General features: G+C 42.6%; 1 protein-coding gene across 5 annotated transcripts; it reads right to left on the reverse strand.

Moving 5' to 3' along the window:
* Positions 1–2,205: 2,205 nt before the first annotated feature.
* Positions 2,206–20,015, reverse strand: PPA1 (inorganic pyrophosphatase 1). Of its 5 annotated transcripts, none has more exons than XM_083614235.1 (12): positions 19,747–19,936; positions 16,153–16,217; positions 13,688–13,768; positions 12,119–12,172; positions 11,655–11,774; positions 8,624–8,710; positions 7,522–7,648; positions 6,237–6,364; positions 4,973–5,055; positions 4,665–4,734; positions 3,333–3,372; positions 2,206–2,574 (listed from the first exon to the last, which is right to left on the reverse strand). In XM_083614235.1, the coding sequence occupies exons 1-12, from the start codon at positions 19,808–19,810 to the stop codon at positions 2,546–2,548; spliced, it is 948 nt and encodes a 315-aa protein (XP_083470361.1). In that variant the 5' UTR covers positions 19,811–19,936; the 3' UTR covers positions 2,206–2,545. The 5 variants fall into 5 exon arrangements, with proteins under 5 accessions (XP_083470361.1, XP_083470364.1, XP_083470362.1 ...); XM_083614238.1 differs by having other exon boundaries at positions 12,119–13,079; positions 13,145–13,768; positions 19,747–19,919; XM_083614236.1 differs by lacking the exon at positions 13,688–13,768 and having other exon boundaries at positions 19,747–20,015.
* Positions 20,016–20,869: the final 854 nt, after the last annotated feature.

A 20,869-nucleotide genomic window follows, 5' to 3' on the forward strand; every position in this document is an offset into this window, starting at 1 on the left:
CCAAAGTGGCTGGAGCAACCCAGTCAGATAGGTGGGGTACAAATTATTATTTTGAACTGCATTTCCCAGTTTAATGCCCATTCACCCACTTGAGAGATCCTTTGGAGTGCCTCACAACTCACCCCGACTCTAGGTCATTTATGAATTAGTGGAAAGTGTGAGAGCACCTTATACCAATCCTGGAGGGGTATCAACTTTCTACATCCCTTGGTGGGAAGAAATGCCCATTTATTCCTACTCTTCCCATTCCTCAACCAGTTACTGATCTGCAAGAAAACACGGCTGTGGTGTCTTTCTCTCCCATCTCCACTGAGCTTGCCCTATGCCACTATTTACTTTTCTTTGGCCAGTTTAAGTCCTGCTTGTGTATGTTGTGTGTGTCAGGGGTGGGGAGAGGGGTAAAACAGGTTATGCTGCATCACAACTCCATTTCCCAGTCCTGCCCCCTTTGCAACTTACACTACCAAAAATGCAGTTGTTAAACAAATTCACTCGCAGGAGTCAATGGAAGGGCAAAATAGTAGGCCCAGGAACAGATGCTAGGAGCCAGGAGTTCCAGAACAAGGCATACTTTAAAAATTAGGGTAAGGAAAGTACTTGAGATGTACTTTATCGCTTGAATTCTTTTATGAGACTTCAAGAGCTTATTCTCTGTCAAGCGCTCAAAATGTTCCTTGCTAAGAGGACTGTCTGCTTTCCCACACAAGTATTTGTAATGTTCCCAGTGAGAAAATCCATCGTCTTCAAACCTCCCCTCATTACTGAAATTTTCACCGTCTCCAGTACAACAAAAGACATGTACCATAATGCCACAGCCATTACAATGCTGCTGCCAGGAGGGAAGCTTTGTTATCTTATTCCTAACTACACAAACAGCATTTTATTTGGAACAGAATAGTGTTGTGTCCAAATCAATAAAACAGATCTTTCAAAAACAAGGCACCTACGGCCTCAACAGAAGTTTTTATGTAACAAAAGACATGCTGCATTTTAACACCAAAACATGACCTCAAGGAAGTGCGTGGCAAATCCTTTTGAAGAATTTCAAGTTCTGCATAGAACAATCAGTACCAGTGCCATTGATGGACACACATTTCCAGAAACTCATTCCTATGAGAAAGTAGCCTCAAGTTCTGCATGAGGGGCCCTAGGCCCAGTGCAGGCTAACTGGCACTTCTAGTACAAAATGCAAGGCTGACACGCCAAAGTAGTCAACACCAAGCAAATTACAGCTCCCACCATAGAGAAGCAGGGATGGGGGCAATTGCCTGTCTGTCATTGCCCTGCTGCTCAGACATAGTGTTCACTCTCACTGCAAGACATTCAAAGCTGCGTATCATTTTAGTATTGATATTGACTCTATAATTTTGCATTAAGTGAGCTTTCCAGATCATCCTTTTTACTACCAAGTAGAATATGCCAGTCTACTGCTGCCAACAAATGTAGCTTAGCCGGGGGCCTGTGTGGTACATGTAAACCTGCCAGCGCTGCCATCCAAATTATGGCAGCCCCATTCCCACCCTGTGCATATTCAGTGTTAAGAGCATAGGTGCACAGGCCAGAAACTCCACTCAGCATTAATGCTGCTAGGCTACCCACCCCCCAGTCGCCACAGGATCCAGTGGGGGGCGGCAGCCGGGCAGTGCTATGCAGAATTCCCGGCCTACATGTCTACTCTGTTTTTGCCAGTGCCACAACCTGAAAGATATGTTCCTGACATATCTGTATTAGTGTAGTATGGATGATGGGGGCAGTGAACAAAGGACAGGCAAGGAGGCATGCAGCATGCCCACCAACTAGGAAATGGCAAGTAGTGGGTGTCATTATCCCCCCCTTCAACCTGTCAATGGCAGCTCTACCTACCAAGCACTGCAGTGAGGAAGTTGCGGCCATAATTTATTGTGAGATGGGAGGGTTAGACTACACTTAGTCATCAGAGCTACCAAACCAGCTATAGCTAACACAAGGATTGCTTGAAAAGTGTTGTACTTCTGCCTCATCTCAAGCTGGTAAGGTTAGTGACAGGGAGAGGCATCTCCGACTTCCACAATAATGTTGCTGTTTTTAAAACAGAAGGAGTGGGGGGGGGGCGTTTTTCAAAATCCAACACTTCTTTTTACTTTTTCCTCCATCTTCCATTATGCACGCTTCTCTTCACGATCACATGAGATTTCAAAAGAACATGAAGGAGACAAGACTTCAGAATGAGCTTCAGCAAAAATTCTTCATAAGCAACGAAAGCAGGTATCTACACACAACTGGGTTATGCAACAGTGGTTTGCCATGATGTGCAAGTAGATTTTGAAGACTGTCAGGCTGGTGTTTTACACAAGAACTGCTCCGATGCTAGGATCTGGATATATTTCGAGCATATATTCCAAGCACACGTTACTGGTAGGTATGCAAACATCTGTTACATCATCATAAACTATTTTACATGTTTCAAAACAGGACTGCTCTTGAAATCGAAGTTCCTGGTTCTCATCTAGTCGTGCACAAGTGTTTCCTGGTGTTGTGGTAGCAACTACGGCAGCATCTGCCTCGGTCACTTCTCATAGAAGTACCACCTGTCCACTGGGTTTTAAAGGCAAAGAAAGGGAGAAAGGAGACAAAAACTTTAGCATCATAAAGTAACTTGGCAAAAATTCTTTATAAGGCATTGCAAATCACCATTTCAAAATGTGAAGCAAACTTCGTACACACCGGTTATTCATTGCTAATTTCCATATAATTTATCCTGGCTTTTCTTCTTAAAACTGGATGTTTTAGAAGCAGCTAGAGAGCAGGCAAACAAATGCTTGTGTCCTTTGTACTGGCAAGTGGACAGGTACCAGGCATTTGGCTAGAAGGGCCACTGCAAGCTTTGCACCTGGAACTATGTCTTGAGCTTACATTGGACCATTTGCATACTAGAAAGACAGCACTTCAACATTTACTGGAAACTCAGAACGAAAAAGAGAAAAGTTGCACTGGATGTAATTCCTGAGAAACTGGGTCATAAAGTGATGGTTGTCAGATATTGATGTTAGACCTCCTGTAAGCATTAACAGATCTATCAGATGAGTGCAGTTTTACAGACACCTAAGGCACTGCATCACTTGTCAGAAGTGCTACACAAATGATAAAGAATGCAGGAGCTCTAATACTGAATTGTTGGCTTTCCCTGGTCCAAGTCTTGCAAACAAGATATTTAGCTCTAATAGGGTAGTAGTTTAAATGTAAAGGTCAGTGCCATAGAGGTGAGGATGCAGAATGAGAGCTCTTAACTGATGGTTCCCACTCTCCAAGTAAACACACACACACTTCTCAAATTCACTCTGAATCAAGGTTACCTTCTGGTGGTATTGGATCGGCAGGTCCGCAGGCAGGTGCCTAGGGGAAAAAAGAGGAGAGCATTAAACCCAGGATTCCTGTTAAATTTAAAAACTCAGTTTCTCTTTCACATCAGTACATAAGATTCTGCAAATAAATGCAATAATTGTAATAAATTAAATGCCATACAGTTATTGCCCCTTCTGGTACTAACTGGATGAAAAACAGTAACTCTTCTGATGCTCCCAGTAAAACTATATATCTGAGGAGCTGGAACTTGAGACTAAAAAGATAACCCTTTCATGTGTCCTAGAACCAAGTGCTGGCATTCTGATGTGGAGCTGGCATTCTGCAGTTGCTGCAGACCAACCTCAACCAGAATCAATGAGCTATTTTGCACTCACATTTAACCAAATTCATTAGAATGTGCATTTTCGGTCATTATACTAGGCAGCATCCTTGCATTTCCCCAGATGATCAGCTAAAGAGCAGGGGGAGGCATCACGGTTCACAGTGACAGCTTTCTATTCCTTGCATGAGAGCAGAGAAGGAAGGGAGGAAGAGTAGAATATGTAGGCCTATGGGGGGGGGGGAGAAGAGGAGGGGGGTGGAAGTACATTGTGCTCTCTTTGCACAGTAAAATAAAAAACAGAAGCTGATACAGCCTGAACAGCCTTAGGACTAGCGAAGGAAGCCATGCCTCTCCTAGCACTTGCATGGACGTTCTTATGAGGGCTTTCCATCATTTACAAAACATGGGTTTAGGAGGATATTTCTGCCTATGGTGTCAATGAAGTGGTATTACTGAAACATATGGTAGGGTGGGACCTGGAAATAGTATTAGCATTTTTTACAATTATCCAGGTAATCACTAATAGGCACAAGCTGCACTACTAATCAGATTAGACAATCTCTTCTCTCAAAATGATGGCTGTGCAATAGGAGTCACCATCCCAGGAGCAGAAGATGCACAACGTTCAGAACTGGGTGTAGGCTGTTCTTTAAATAAATAAAATATGCACAACACCCGAGTTCTGCACCATGTAGAAGGCATAAAGCAAGCCTGCTTAATGTGCATCCCTTGTTCATGAGGATATAGGTAAATGCACTATTAGGGACATGGAAGGAGCCACCTTTGGACCATGACAGGTTTTGCCAGGCACTTTTTTTGTCCACCCAGACAGCCATTTTCTTTTAAAGAAATTGAACAGAAAGATTTCTAAGATGCTGAGTTCTGCAGCCAATGCCACATTTGGCGGCTTTTCCACCTTTGCATGAAATGCACACAGCCCTGCAAATTAGAATGGTGTCCTTACATGTCCTGGGCATAGAAATTAAACAGATCTGCTTACCTCTCCCACATTAGCCCCCGCAGATGTTTGATCACAATGGCAAGGGCTGTCTGGCAAAGTTGTATTTGTGCTATAAGAGAAAGTTCAGTTATAGAAGTAGCCACGTTTTCACTCCAAGCATATTTATTCAATATGAAAATACTGAAATACATTCCTAACCCTGACATATTTCAAAATGATGCCTGCATTACGAGTGCAAGTGCTAACAGTAACGTTTTTAGGCATCGTGTGAGCCGTATGATAGTCCCTCTCATTTAATTCCATCTCTTTAAAAGCCCAAGACTGGAAGGAGAAGAGTAGCAACTTACCAGCAAATTTCTCCACCTGTTTTGTTATTTACTAGAGCCTTCCAGTAATCATGGGTGTCTCCGATAATCTTAATTGAAAAGTCCTATGAAATAGAGAACAGAACAAGTTCAGTGCCTCTTAATACCTGCAGTGCAACAATGCCTTGTGTTTAATGCAACAAGTACTTCCCTAGTTACGAGAAAATCTAGGCAATAACTGTACAAGCCTGCATTATGTCCCATCCTAGTTTGTCAATGGCATTCTAGTATTAATCTGTCCATTCTTAAGGAACATGAAAACAATACATCTCCTTTTAAAAAATAATGTTGAAGCGGCACATTTCTGGGTGGCAACCAGTTTTTAACAAGGGCTGTACTTTGAAAAGGCATAGGATGGAGGGCCAGCCAAAGTTTTGCAACGGTAAGACACAGACAAAGGGCTCTTCCAACTTGGCATGAACAGCAGCAGAGGTTTTGACTGACTCCTTCAGCCATTCTCCACTGCTCACTACTGCTTATCAGTGTATTGATTTGAACACAGAAATGTTAAAAGAAGATAAATGCTGCAGCTTCACCTCTAACCAAGTGGCAGGACAGAGAAATATAAATAAATGTACTTGTTGAGTCTTCAGTGAAAAGAGAAAAACAAGAAATGAACCGTCAAGGTTTATCAAGCAATAAATATACAGCCTAACAGATGAGAAAGGGAATTAAAAGCACTTTGCCTATGTCTCTCAATGAGAGAATGGCTGAGCTGTTACAAGTGTGTGTGTGTGTGTGTGTGTGTGTGTGTGTAAACAAACATGTGTCAGAATACAGTGGTACCTTGGGTTAAGTACTTAATTCGTTCCAGAGGTCTGTTCTTAACTTGAAACTGTTCTTAACCTGAAGCACCACTTTAGCTAATGGGGCCTCCTGCTGCTTCCGCACCGCCGGAGCACGATTTCTGTTCTCATCCTGAAGCAAAGTTCTTAACCCGAGGTACTATTTCTGGTTTAGCGGAGTCTGTAACCTGAAGCGTATGTAACCTGAAGCATATGTAACCCGAGGTACCACTGTATGTACATTAGTCTGTTTAATAGGTTTTTAACTTCCAGCTAAAGGAAATGAAGCACTCATCAGGAGCTACTTTCCACACAGAATGAAGCATGAAGAACTCTGGCTCCCCATGATATTGTCAATTACCGAAAAGGAGTTGGTGCTGACAGGGCACGCCATTTTACTGTGAAAGAGGCTAGGCATTCTTTTCAGACACTGACGGATATCCATCAAGATGCAAACATACCTTGTCTTTAAATTCTCCATTGAATGCAAATTGGTTTTCCGGCTTCCCGTCAGGTACTTTGTATCTTCTAAACCAGTCCACCGTCGCTTCTAAATAGCCAGGCTTCAACGTCCTGACATCATTAATATCTTATAAATAAAAATAAGAACCATGCCTTCAGAACCCAGTTACGAGTATTAGTTACAGGACACTAAAAGGACATGCCTTAGATTCAAGAACATGCTTTACCCCTCAACCTTGCCACCATATCCATTCTCCTGCCTAGTTGCAATTGTTCTAACGTGGATTAAAGGTTTGCCGAGAGCCTGCAAACAGATACAAGAACCTAGATAGATAGAACCTATCACTTTGCACGGGTACTTTTTTTTCTGAACCACAGCCAAGATCTACAACTTAGCACAGCATTATTCTTATCTTTCTCAGTGGACTCTTGTTACAAGGGCAAAGTTGGCAACCCCACTAGAAATCCACCCCTATACAGGGAAGAGGCGAATCTAAGAACTCCCACCAAACTGAAAAAACAACAACCCATTGCCTTAACTGGTGTGTAGAAAGTCAAGAGGAAATCACATGCAGTGAAGAATAATTCAAAGCTAGGCTGGTGTTTTATAAAGGTACTGTCTCCTGAGTAAATACCAAGACCTGGCAGTTTTCCTATCCATGACTCATAAAATATGCCGACTTATGAAGTTCTGACCACACCTTAGGCTCCATCTAGGCACAGACTCCAACTACACCACGGGAGAAATCTTCCTGCTCTTTGTAACTGGGTCTCCAAGCTACAGATAAACTCCACGTAGCAAAGTCTCAATTAAATGCTTGCACTTCCTTCTGTAAACAAAGCAACTGTTGTTTCTAGCACTTAACACACTCTCATCACTACTACTAAATTTATTAGTCATTTTTTTTTGCCCCAGGAAACTCAAAGTAACTTGGAAAACAACGTTTGGTCCAAATATTTATTGCTCATGCTATTACCAGTAGTATAAGTTTCACCTCTACTAAATGAAGTGGAACCTACAAAACTTTGATTTACTCAAGACTTCAGTCCCTTCAAGGCAAGAAGGATTACCATTATTACCATCCATCCATGAGATTTGTGCAGTAGTGATGTTAGCGTCCTGCTAAAGGTTTGTTAACAACCTGCTACATATTCCATGGATCTGGGAATACATTGTTCTCGAGACATAAACATATTACCTGTGCTCTACACAGACCTCACCTTTCCTTGCTGGGCATTTGAAGGGAGAGGAAGAAAAGTTCTGATCACTTCCGTGCTACTTACTGTTCAATTTAGCAGCATCAGGGTCTTCAGTGTTGATTGCAATGACCTTCCAGTCGGTTTCGGACTCATCAATCAATGCCAGAACACCCAGCACTTTCACTTTAATTATTTCTCCTCTGCTGCACACCTGATTGAGTAGATGTTCCTCATTAATAAGATGGAAAGACTGAACAAACAATTCAAATAAGCCGTAATCGTTAAGTACTGTAGTATCGCTCACTGATTGCTCAGCAATAGGCCTGAACCACTTATTCTGCCTAAACTAGGGACAAACACTCACAAACCAAGGTATTTGTGAGTTGGTGTAAAGTTTTCCCAAGGAGCTCATCTTTCTTATTTTTATTTTCAGATTAAAGGTATAACTACAGATGTTTGTAGAGAGACTGAGAATATGGGTGATAAAAAAGACTGATGTTTCACATGTCATAATATTAATTATCATTGTATCAAACTTTTTTGAGGGCTAACTCAGGGGTAACGGTTTTAAGACAATACCGCAGCATGAGTCTAACTTATATAATAATAATAATTTATTATTTGTACCCCGCCCATCTTGGCATCTATTAAATAGTATTTAGAGTCCGTGTAGAAATGTAAGCCTTGGCATTTATTTTAGCCTCACTCTTTACAAACTTTTCTCTGCGTAGCAATGCAGGCATATGTTCCAGCTGAGGAGAGCATTTCCAGCATCTGACTAAGTAAGTTGTAGTCCGTTTAAGCTGATGCCACAATAATTCCGTTTTATGGTACTATAGGACTCTCTGTTTCTGCTACCAAAACATTCTAGAATCCATTATGAACGCTATATTAAATCAATTGAAGCAAACAGACCCACTAACAAGCCCTATAATTCTTAATACATTTCCAGCACGGTTGTATATGCAGAACAAGTTACCTACCGCCGATTTAAACTCATTGCAACCTTACCATGCCATGATGCAAAATTATAATGCCCAAGTTTGCACAGGGTAACTAGCTGAAAAGTCCAGTTCAGCAAGACATTCAAGTGTAAAGTTTCACCAAGGTGGACAAAAAGAGAGAGATTGAAACAACAGTTTACAGCTCTAAATGCAGACCACCACAACTTCAAAAAACACGTTACCTTGCTTCCAATTTCGCAAACGTCAATTGGATCATTATCTCCACAGCAGCCGGTATTTTCATCTTTATGCTCTGGGTCTTCCCATGTCTTTAAAAAGAAGAAGAGGCTATATGTAGCACACATACAGTTACTTTGCTAATGGGCTGCTTATACGGCATTTGGAGTTTTACGTCTTTTAAAAAGTATTTTCTCTTGAAATGCTCTTTAGGCAGCCAACTTTGTCCACTGACAGCCACAAGAGTATGGCTGGCGGTTGTGATATATTTCTTACAAGAAAATTCAGGAATCAGAGGAAGGAGTCTGCTTTTCCTAGCTGAATCTAGGCCATTTGTTTGACGCTTTACCAAATCCACAAAGCACTGCATTTCCCTGCATATGAAAGGAGCAGGGAAATTTTTAGATCTAGTTATGAAACCTCAACTTGCCGTTAGATTTGTTGCATTAACCAGAACACGCTCGCATAAATTCAAGTCGAAGAGACTTCCACGTGCGTGCATTTAGCTACCTTACACAGAAATATGGATGTGCTGATAACACATGCCAGAGGGAAGTTGCCATTCAGACTGCTTTAATAGAAATTGACCTAACTTCCTTCCAGGTCAGAAGCAGAGTTATTAAAACCCCGGCAAGGGCAGGGCTCCGGAACAGTTTACATAATGATGCCTTGGCATCCCTTATGCTGGCCATCTAAAGTTTAGCTGGAACAAATGCTGCCAATTTGGAAAGTAGAAGTTACCTCAATACATGTTTAAGATTAAAAAATAAAAATCTTCGAAATTATTGAAGACAAGAATACATGATTAAGTAGGAAGTCTGAGTAGTTCTGTGGTCAGAGGGAACTCAGAGTAGGACAAGTCTGAAGTCTAATTCAGAAAAGGTGGAAGAAGTGTAACCACAATGCCAACTGGGGCAGGAGGAAGTGTCTGACAGTATGTCGTAGCCTCTGTACCACATGAAATAGAGGATTGATCAGTGAGGTACAACAAACTGACCAAAGGGAGGGACTGATGCCAGCTAGAAAACAAGTATTGGAATTGAATTAGCTGAAGTAAAGAAAAGAGCAAAACGCAAGAGTTAGTATTACAGTGATAAAACTAACAGTATAGCTTCCATAGCAAGCTCTCAAGTCTTTCTTCTTAAAAAGTCTGGTTAGTGCACTGTAATGCCATGTTTCTAAAGTCTTAGTCATATGCATTCATTATCCCCTGTGACTTGTGCTGGCTTTCTGAGGGTTGAATACAGGCAGCGACCGTTTCAGGCATGTCCGATATGTGCACACATACTCACATTGCGCCAGACCTGGAAGTGGCCTCAAAATGGGGTCTTTGCAAGCTTTTCCGATTGTGTTTCAAATATACACGATTTCATTTAAATGTGCGGTGTGCGTTGGAATGCAACACCTACATAAATTGAGGGGTTGCTTGTGTACTTTTCAAGATGACCCTGATATGTGAATTGTGATCTGCAAAGCCAGCTGATTCTGTTGCAGCACAATCAGCGTCCTTGTTTACATTTTTTTTATATATAAATATTTATTAGATTTTCCAATTTTATACAAACACAAAAAGAAAAAGAAAAAGAAAAATATTAAAAACAAGTCAATTTCAGTAACAATTTTTCAATAACATGTTTCTTTGACTTCCTCGTACCTCCCCTTCTTGTTTTCTAGTTCAACTTGTTAATCCAGCAAATCCTAATCTCTTAACATTCCTTTTAAAATAACACCTTATTTTCCACTCAACTTTTTAAATTTAATGACTTAAACAATTTTAATCCCTATTATCTTTATCATAACAGCTAGAGACCACAAAAGTTCAATCCAACATCTTTTCAGAGTTCATTAATTTTGTAGTATTTCTGTAAATAGTCCTTAAATTTCTTCCAATCTTCTTCTGCCGGCTCTTCTCCCTGGTCGCGGATTCTGCCGGTCATTTCTGCCAATCCCATACAGTCAATCAACTTCATCTGCCATTCTTCCAGAGTGGGTAGATCTTGAGTCTTCCAGTGCTTTGCTATAAGTATTCTTGCTGCCGTTGTAGCATACATAAAAAAAGTTCTGTCCTTCTTTGGCACCAAATGGCCGACTATGCCCAAGAGAAAAGCCTCTCCTTTTTTCAAGAAGGTATACTTAAATACCTTTTTCATTTCATTATAAATCATTTCCCAGAAAGCCTTAATCTTTGGGCACGTCCACCAAAGGTGAAAGAATGTACCTTCAACCTCCTTACATTTCCAGCATTTATTATCGGGCAAATGATATATTTTTGCAAGCTTGACTGGGGTCATGTACCACCTGTATATCATTTTCATAATATTCTCTCTTAAGGCATTACATGCCGTAAATTTCATACCTGTGGTCCATAACTGTTCCCAGTCAGCAAACATAATGTTGTGTCCAAGATCTTGTGCCCATTTAATCATAGCAGACTTAACCGTTTCATCCTGTGTATTCCATTTCAGCAGCAAGTTATACATTTTTGACATAATTTTAGTTTTAGGTTCTAGCACTTCTGTTTCTAATTTAGATTTTTCCGCCTGGAAGCCAATTTTCTTGTCCAAATTGTAAGCCTCCATTATCTGAAAATAATGGAGCCAGTCTCGCACTTTATTTTTTAGTTTGTCAAAGCTCTGCAATTTCAGTCTATCTCCTTCTTGTTCCAAAATTTCCCAATATTTTGGCCACTTGACCTCCATATTGAGCTTTTTCTGGGCTTTCGCTTCCATTGGTGACAACCACCTTGGGGTCTTATTTTCCAGTAAATCCTTGTATCTGATCCAAACGTTAAACAAAGATCTCCTACAGCTTCCTTGTTTACAACATAGACTGTACTCTCACTTTTCTCCTGAGATTTTGCCACCCTGTTGTCCATGCAATAGTTACATGTTCCTCCTCATTAGTGTTTTGCTCTTGCTATAATGCTGCTTTGCTAAAATGTTTTCAAGGAAACATAACACTTCCAGGGGCAGCCTAATGAACATTTATGCTCAGCAATTAAAAGACCTCTGAAAATAAAGAAAGCTAGACAAATACCTGTGGAATAGCACCGTAATTCCAGATGTATCCCTTGTGGGGAAAGACATTAGCAACATAACGTAGTTTTCCTTTCTTCACATCCTGCTTAATTGGGTTTAGAGGATCTTTGGTTGCAATCTGAAACAGAATTAGTTTAAGTTTAGCATTAACAGAAGAATGTACAAGCAATCCAATTTTAGGACAGTAGGTACTTCAACTTTACTTTTCAAAGTAAAGTAAATATCCAAATTGACAGCAACCATGAAATCTCAGAAGTCCAATAGGGCTTGCTCACGAATTGTGTGCACAGTCCTGCAGATTTAGAATAGCTGCTCGTTTTTTTACTACTAACTAGTCAGGAAATTTCAAATTTCAGAGATGCTGATGCAGAATGGCTTTATCTTTCACGGATAAGCTGATTTTAATGAAGAGGCAGCCACCAAGCCAGGAATTACGGCTTTCCAAATATATAATGCCATTACCTCCATCTTAGCATTGGTCCATCGAGGTATTTCCACAACCATGTTGAACACATCCTGAAAAGAGTAAGAAACCAGAGAGGTATATACCATATCCATATAAATCTAGAATTGAGCATTTAATTTCGTTTATTAAAAATATAACTGTCTAGATAATAGATCTTAAGTAAAAATAGCAAAGCCATCGGGATTCAAGTAATTCCCCCCCCCAAGGGCTGCAATAAAGGAATGGGGTGAAAACTATACAGCTTTCATGAATTCATCAGTGGGGGGAGACAATTTTGTCTTTTGAGTCTTTCAATCCATAATGGAAGCAAAAAAAACACCAACCACCTGGTATTTCATTGCATAACTTGATATTTAATAGAGACCATTACGCAAGAGATGCAAGAACACAATCAAAAGTTCAATGATTGAAGATCACTATCGTGCTAATGCATTTTGCTTTCAATTGCAGGTTAAGATTTTACACGTCCAGATTTTCTTTTTCTTTTTTTTTTAATAAACTGCATTTACATAGCAGCCATAGAAGAGCAAATTCCACCCTGGCAGAAGAAAGGATAACGTCATTTAGGATTATCCATCGAATACAGGAATGAGCAACCTGGCTGGCATGAAGTATCAGGGACACTTCTCGCAACAATTATTTCAAATGTGCCTTTTTTTAAAGCTAGAATTCCGACAGGCATTTTGAGACCTGCAAAGGAACCTTGCACTGCAAATCCTATACAGGTCTACTCAGAACGCCAAGGGGGTTACTCTTAAGTATGTGGGATTCTGGACTAAAAGCCTTTATTAGGTAAACACATCACCCCCACAAATACCTAGCTCGTATCTCAGAAAATTATCTAATCAGACTTCAGTTTCCTAACACCGTTCGAAGAGTGAATTGGCTTTTATCAACAGCCTACTTTGAGAACGAGGTGGGAGGGGACATCCCTTCTTCCTTCAGAAGGAAAAATAGCTTCTTAAGAAAACAGAATTAAATGTGCTAAAAATTATGCAGGCATGAGTCAAGTGGATTGAAACCATCCTGGAGCCTTGAGGCAGTATCCAAGGCTCCTGTTCCCCTAACACAAGAGATTTGTACTAGCGTAATACAACTTTCCCTTCCTGTCCCCTGCAGCTCTCAAAATCAGCTCCAGAGGCTTGAAGGACTCTTTGGGGAATGTTTTGTGGAGTGCACGGGAGGGAGGAAAGGAAACAGAAGCACAACCGCATCAGCAAAACGCCACTGGTACTGCTCTGGACGCAGCCCATATAAATTACAAACCAGCCTGCAAGTGTATTAAAATAATAATGGATGTATTTATGACAGAAGCCCAGACAGTTCTGTAGCTATCTCCTGAGGCAAAGAGAGCCCCTCACCCTTTTCATACATAAACATAAGCAGCATTCCAGTTTGCCATGCCCTGGCAAGCACGGAAAGGTACAACGAGGCCATATACATTTAAAATACGACGAGGGCAGCAGCCCAGGTGCTGATAAATTTAGAACCTCTCCAATCCTCTCAAGATCTTAAGAATACGAGGATTAGGAGCAAGAGCTGTAGACAAGACTGGGTAATGTAACCTTTTGCCCTAAACTGGACTCCCTATCTGGGCTGCTACTGAAGCTGTGGAGAACCCAGGAGAATAACGAGGAGAGCCATCCCTGCAATAAAAACAAAGAGAAGCGAAGTCTGAGAATCAGTACTGCATTGTATTGTTTAGCTTCTGGGACAATAAAATGTCCGCCTGTTCTTATTAACTTTTATACCTGTGTCTCGAACAGATAAGCAAGGGACATGGCACCTTCAAACAGGCAGGGTCTCATTGCGCACAAAGTCCGTTCTGCTGCCACAGGTGGATTCTTAAAAAAACCCACATGAAGCCCCTGCCTCTACTGCTTGCTCCACTGATGGCGGTGGCTGAATTTGCAGGGTTGTTTTCAGCTGTATTTGAGCACTTTATAACTGAAGATGGAATATAGTGAACAAGGGATACCATGCATCAAGTGACAGCCAAATCCCATTCCTTCTGTTGCAAGAGTTATTGCTTGCCACATGAGGTAAATTGTGCCCAAGAGCACCATTCACAGTGGCCATTAGTTACCCGATTTGTACATGCCTAAAATTAGCCAAGATTCTGCTTAAACGTAAGTTCTCCTTTCAGTTCTAGTTTTCAACCTTGCTATTCCTTTTGCCCCCTCAGAGCTTGGCTTTTACTCTAAGGCACTGTCAACAAGATTAGATTTCCATTCTACTGTTTTATAAACTAAGCTGGTTGCGCACACACAGAGAGAAAAACCACAGGGTCATTCATGCAAAATAGTTTACAGTGTTTTTCTTGTTAATGCTGCTCTGATTGCTGCTAACTAATTTGGGTTTCTTTAATAGTGAGCTTTAAAATTTTGGTACAATTATATACAGTTCTTGTTTTGTTAGCCAACCTGGAGTTTTGATATTTATAGCTCAAAATTTGAATAGTAATGATTTTTTTAAAAATATGTCATGACCTGGCAGTTTGGGCTGCCCAAATAAGACAACACTATTTAACTTTACAGTATTTCCAGAAGCCAACGTGAAGATTTCACTGCATCAAGTTATGCCTCTAGGCCTACTTGGAACTAAAAAAGTGCTGGAACAACAAAAGCTATAGAAAATGTGAAACAAACATTGTTCCATTTCAGACTTAATGCTCTTGATCCAAAAAACTATAGTTAAGACTTGATTCAATCCTGATCTGCTTTAATGCCCATAATATATGTAGTGGTGCATTACATTTATAGTGCATGATATTTTTGTCTTTGTCCACTGTTGCCATATTATTCTGTCTGGTATTTTTCCCTTATATCAGCAATACAAAAATTTATAAAAACACTTGAGCCAATAAATGGCTTATTGGGTTGATAAAACTCCTTATGCCTGCAGTGCTCAGCCCTACTTTGATGTGCTTGTTCAATCCCTGTTTGCAAACCATTGTTTCCCAATTCAGATACAACAGAAAACTGTGGCAAAAACAAATCATGATATAACTGCCAAAGCAGAAGGTGTGAGGAGAGAAGGAATAAGGATGTGGTGAGTAGGCTAAAGGTACATTTTCAGGCCCCGAAAACTTGGTTTATCAGCTTGAGATTGTTACATTTTGAAGCTGGCCATCGTGTACAAATATGAGCTTAAGATAGGTTGCTAAGAATAATAACAACCCTTCAATACCAAACAAGTTATAGGGGAAGAGTATATCATGGATATCAAAAAATTGAATTTCTAAAATCTGGAAAGAAGATGAGAAAGAAAACTACCGGGGGAACCTAACACAGCTGTGAAGTCTGCACCAAGGGTTTTTCATTTTGGCAACATCACACTGTATAAGTTGGACACAAAATGCAATGAACCAGCTTCCCCAGCTTCCCTTTAAGAACATGAAAATGCCAATAATATGAGACAGTTACGTATTTCCTCCTGCTGGAAGAGTCAGCCAGTTGGAAGCTTTTTTGGGGTAGCTTTTACCACTTGAAAACTTTGAGGATTTTTAGCAGACCACTTCACGATTTTTCTGCCTGTTGTACCAATTGTAAGGCACTGTGCTGTTTTAAACTGCGTTTTCACAGACACACCATACAGCACCTAAATGAAGCATGTGGACCACTGGTGGTCTGTGGACCAGTTTGGGAACCTCTGTTCTACAGCTGAAAAGAGAAAAGTGAGCACTGGGCTGAAGCAGGCACTAATGACTAGTGAACAATGGTAGTAAAGGGAAAGTTGCACCCCTCCATCCCAACTTAAGAACAAAAATTAATTTACATGCACATGCTATGTTAAAGATAACTCCGCCCTTCGTGTCAAGTTTTACTTAAGTAACATTGGTTAATAAAGCCAAGGCAGTTACCTTAAGTTGTCAAGCATGGATCAGAAATTAGTTTGAAGTTGCTTTGAACACACACAGCTTGTCCCCTGTTAAGAATAAGCAACTCTACATCGAGTGACTGGGTCACCTTTATACAGTCTGCAGGGTGAATCCCCACAAAGTTCTGCTCAGTATGACCAAAAGCTTTACCTTGCGAGCGTCTGGATGTATCGGAATGTCATGGAACGGAGAAATGTACTGTCCCTTATTGTTTTCTGAAAAACAAAGGAAATGTCCAAGTTTTTGATTATCTTTAATGCATGCAGTAGTAAAATAAAGCTGACAAAGTACCAGGGATAGAAAGTTTAAAGAATGTGAATGTCTATAAACAAAGACAAGTTGGCACAGTCCTATCAATTGGGTTTTGTTCCAATGAAATCACTGCAACAGCAAGTGTGCTGCCGAATTCCTACCCGCCCTAGTTTCTCAGAAGACAGCACTAAATGTGATAGCAGTTCATCACAGCTTAAAGCTCCCATCGCTAACGGCAGTGCTTCAGATAGCCTATGCAATCTCCAAGGCACACTTCCACAGTAGTCAGACACACCTGTAGACTGTGACCTGCAACAGCCAGGTAGCCAAGCCCAGGGCTTGGGCTAGCCCTTTTTGCTGCTGCTTCTGTGCTCCAGCATAGTGCGTTCAGTTTTACGAGGTATCTCAGAAGGCGTTCTCCCTGAAGTGCAAACAATGGGAGCCTCTGAAAACAGCAAAACCTGTACAAGCAAGCGGACTCCAGCCTTATCAAATGACAACTGAGGCTGATATGAAGTTGCCCTGAAATGGTTTAGCTTATATCTCCAAAGATGAACAAAATGATTTCCTACACATCATATTGCACAATGATAAGGGTACTTGGATAGATGTCAGTAGATGTCACAATTACTTTTAGACCCCCCTACACACCTACATGGCGTTTCTCCAAGGAAATTATCACACACAGCAACACAGTGCATGTGTGTGTGTCATGGACTGGGTAGGGGAGAGAGAACTGCAGCCATGTGTGCTGCACCCTTTCCCTGCACCTTTCCACCCAAGCAGAATCTTTTCCTCTCATTGGGGGAGCTGGCGGGGGTGGGAAAGACCCAAATAATTGCCCCCATGCACACGTTTGCTATATTTACCCACCCACAAGTTTTGCCATGGAAAATTTGCTCCCTTATGGCATTGCACACTCCTGAAAAGAGGACCTTGTAAGTTGCATGTGGGTTTAGGGTCACAGCTCAGCAGCAGAGAACATGTTGTGCAAGAAGACCTCTAGTTCAAATGGCACTGGGCAACAGGACTTAAAAACAAAAACAAAAAAAACTGACTAAGTCACTGGAGTCTCCTTTGCTAAGACTCGAAGGTGGCCAGTTCCCTGGTAGCCTGTGATGAGAAAAATCACCACTACCTGGATCTATCCATTTGTCCAAACTTATTAGCTGAGGTATGTCTGGACTCAGAGGCTCATTTAATTTTGGACTCATGGCTTTCCTGGATTAACAGGCAAGGTTAACTGCCAGCAAGCCAAGCCGGGCTTCCACTAGAATGGATGACAGCAGGGTAGATACCTTCATGTACTTAAGTCACTTTAGGAAAAAGTTTTTCCCAGCAGTCGCCAGAAACAAACTGCAAGTTGCATTTCTCAATCTAGAAGAGTATGCATCTTGGAGCATTACCTTAAAAAGGAATCTCCAGTCAAGGCATGGGATCTAGCACACCTTGTCTCAGTGTCTGCACAAATTGCTCCCATCAATGCCTCTTTTTAAATGGCTGGTGCCCTGCTTTGGTATTCTAATTAGTCCTAATAAAGATATTGCCTGGGTGTGGACTTAGGAGCCTCAAGTAAAAAGCATGGCAGTCTCTCACTCCAGTGGACCTGTTTTATGGTTCAGCTTTTTCAGCTTACCAGGAACATCAGTTAAGAAAACTTTGGATAATCATCATTTCTTTGTGCAGCAAAAACTGAAGCTGTTTTGAGGTGGAGCACTACCAGGAAGAAATGAAAATCGCCTTAAAGGATTATACTGCGGGAGGCTTTTCATTTATACAGCCACCTTCACTGCCCATATCTGACAGTCTGGTTCAGACTTTAAACCCAACAGCTGTTTGCTCAATGGGGGAGGGTTAGAGGAGAACAGCGCACCAGGAGCTCACCTGCCAGTTATTGGGGCACCAAGGAAGGCAAGAAATTTCAAAACAGCCAGTGGAAAGCCAGCAAGCAACTCTGAGCATATACAAAGAGTACTTAAGTACACTTAACGGAGCCAGGAGAGCTACCTTTGTAATCTCCAAACCACCTGGGTCAGATGACATAGCAAGTCAGACTCCGGCTTGTTTCATTTGTGGCACAGCAGCAAGAAAGGACTGCCTTAGGAATGTCTGAGTCGCATGCTGCTCTGTTAACATTGCACCATAGTTTAAAAACAAACTATGGTTAATGTGACATGCAAACTAGGCCATAGCCACTTAATAGGGCATTACATGGACAGTTAACGCCATGATCAGTCATCCTAAACCTCACCACACACACAACTTTTATGACAGCATCAGTCCCATTCTAGTACCTTGGGCAAGGACTTTCTCTTTCTCCATATATCAAGTTCTCTGTCACAGCGTCCAAGGGCAGCTGTATCTCGCACTTTCATTTCCTTCCAATTGCTTCCCTTCCCCCATCTTCTCTCCTCCTTCAGAATAGCTAAATGCTTTCAAAAGTACTCTTCTCACACAGCTAAATGTACTGTATGCTACGTTCCATGTATTTGTTGTTCTATTTTCTGTACCGCATCCTTCTGGAGTCAAAAGTGAGGGTTGGTAACTGGGGCTTAGCAAAGAATCACAGAAGTGGGGAAATCTCCACTGCCATTCTATAATAATAGCATTACAGGTTGTGATTTCATGGCTGGAGCAGCCATGAAAGTCCACATGGGAAGACAGGTGTGTTTGTATACAAGAGTTTGGAGGGGCACTGAATTCAGGTGATGCACCCAACCCCAATTCCCCGTCCCAGACCTAGATTTAAGGGTGACTGGGATTGCAGGAACACACACCCATGCGCCAAGCCTAATCCACCACCCCACCCCAAATATTAGGCCTTGGAGAAGCAGGAAAACTCCCATGGCAGCATGACGGCAGTGCTGGTGCATTTGGGATCCCTTCCCCTTCTCTCTTGTGAAAAATCCCTGCAGAGCTATATAAAAGCTCTCTGAACAGGCCCGTTTCACGCTGACACAGCGGGCTGGCACCAGGCTACCCACGAGGGGAAACTGCAGCAGCGTCCGCAAACCCCTTGGCGCACGCTCCGGCGCTGCACGAGCCTCACAACAACCCTGCGAGGGAGGGCCCCGCGTTAGCGCCTCTGTCCCAGATAACCAGCCGCTTGCAGGGGCGCAAAACGCAAACTCGCCCCAGGGGGCTGCCGAGAAGCCCTTTCCCTGACTGCGCCGCCAAGTTGGACATTGCAATGGCAACTTTTTCAAAAAGCAGAGCGCCATGGAAAGGATTCAGGATCGAGCCTCGCCGTCTATCAAAGCAATTACATGACACGATTCCAGAAGCGGAGGAGGCGGCGTCGAGGAGCAAACGGAGCCCGGCTGTGGCTTTTTCCTAGGCTGCCTGTCTGCCCCACAAATGCCCTCCCGAGGGACACGCAAGCGCGGGCGCGCGCGCTCGCCTCGCTCTTTCATTCATCTCCCGCCCCGCGCCCCGAGCTTCTCCCGCAGCCCCTCGGCTGAGCCCGCCCGGCTCCCCCGGGGGAGAACTCACTGAAGAACAGCCTGTAGCCGAGGCTGTTGGGGCAGCCGCGCTCCTCCACGCTGTAGCTGGCCATGCTGCGCCCTACCGGCTCGCCCGACCGACAGCAAAAGGAGAGCTCCTCGCTGCTCCTCCTCCCTCGAGGCGGCCTCTTATTAGCCGACGGCACGCCCTCCCAGCCACTTCCCCCGCACTGCGCAGGCGCGCGGCCTCTCCCCTCCCCGCGCTCCTCCAAGTTTCATCATCCTCCCCACGCCGCGCCGGGCTCGGCCCCGCACTGCGCATGCCCCGTAGTGAAGACACAACGCCCCGCCCCCTCGCAGTTCTCCCCGCCCCTCCGCTTTTTCTTCAGCAAATTTGATTTGGGGCACCTTTGACACCTTAAACGCTGCTTCACTGGGAGTAACCCCGTTGAGTTGCTTCTGGGTAGGCAAAGCCTTAGGTGCCGCCAAACACTTTGCTGAGCTGGTTTGTTGCTGCTGCTGCTGCAGGGGAATTAACAGGGCTAGTTCTGTGGAAATAATAAATAATAATAATCACCGAGATTGGTTTCCCCAAAAAGTCTAAGGTTTCCCCAAACTTGGGTCTCCAGCTGTTTTTGGACTACAACTCCCATCTTCCCGAGGGATGATGGGAACTGTAGTCCAAAAACAGATTGAGAGTGTGGGAAACACTGGTCTAGTCTCCCAATTGTATATTCCTCCCCTAAAGAAATTATCTTTATTGGGTTACGCCAAATTCTATATGGCAGCGCTATCCAAAAGGCAATCTTAAACCTCAGTAACACCCCCCCCCCAAAAAAATAATCTCCGGCAATATGGGGGGATATTAAGCCTGGACTGGACTGCAGAGTGGCTGTTCTTTCCCAGCCCCACGCCTGAACAAAACCCGTCATCCTTTCCTTTCCCCTTTTTGCAATACAAAAACGTCATAACTCATTGTTCATTTCTTGCTATGTAAAAAGAAGCCTGCTGGATCAGGCCGAAGAGCCTTCGACTCCAGCATCTGGCTATCACAGTGGCCCACCAGATGCTTATGAGAACCCCCCAAATCCAAGGGACAAATGATGAGTGTTGTAAAAGTGCTAGCAGTTTTATTGCTGGACAGCTAGGAGTGTTGCCTACAGAGGTTTGAA

This window comes from Podarcis filfolensis (genome assembly GCF_964270895.1).
Source record: "Podarcis filfolensis genome assembly, chromosome: 5".
In the NCBI taxonomy this organism is placed as follows: domain Eukaryota; kingdom Metazoa; phylum Chordata; class Lepidosauria; order Squamata; family Lacertidae; genus Podarcis; species Podarcis filfolensis.

Excerpts from the sequence above, each read along its gene's own strand:
- PPA1 (XM_083614235.1), bottom strand. The coding sequence starts at position 19,810 with ATGGCCAGCTACAGCGTGGAGGAGCGCGGCTGCCCCAACAGCCTCGGC. Across the intron at positions 7,649-8,623 it reads TTTGCGAAATTGGAAGCAAG|GTGTGCAGCAGAGGAGAAAT; the intron begins GTAACGTGTTTT and ends CTACTCAATCAG. Across the intron at positions 4,735-4,972 it reads ACAGGTGGAGAAATTTGCTG|CACAAATACAACTTTGCCAG; the intron begins GTAAGTTGCTAC and ends TTTCTCTTATAG.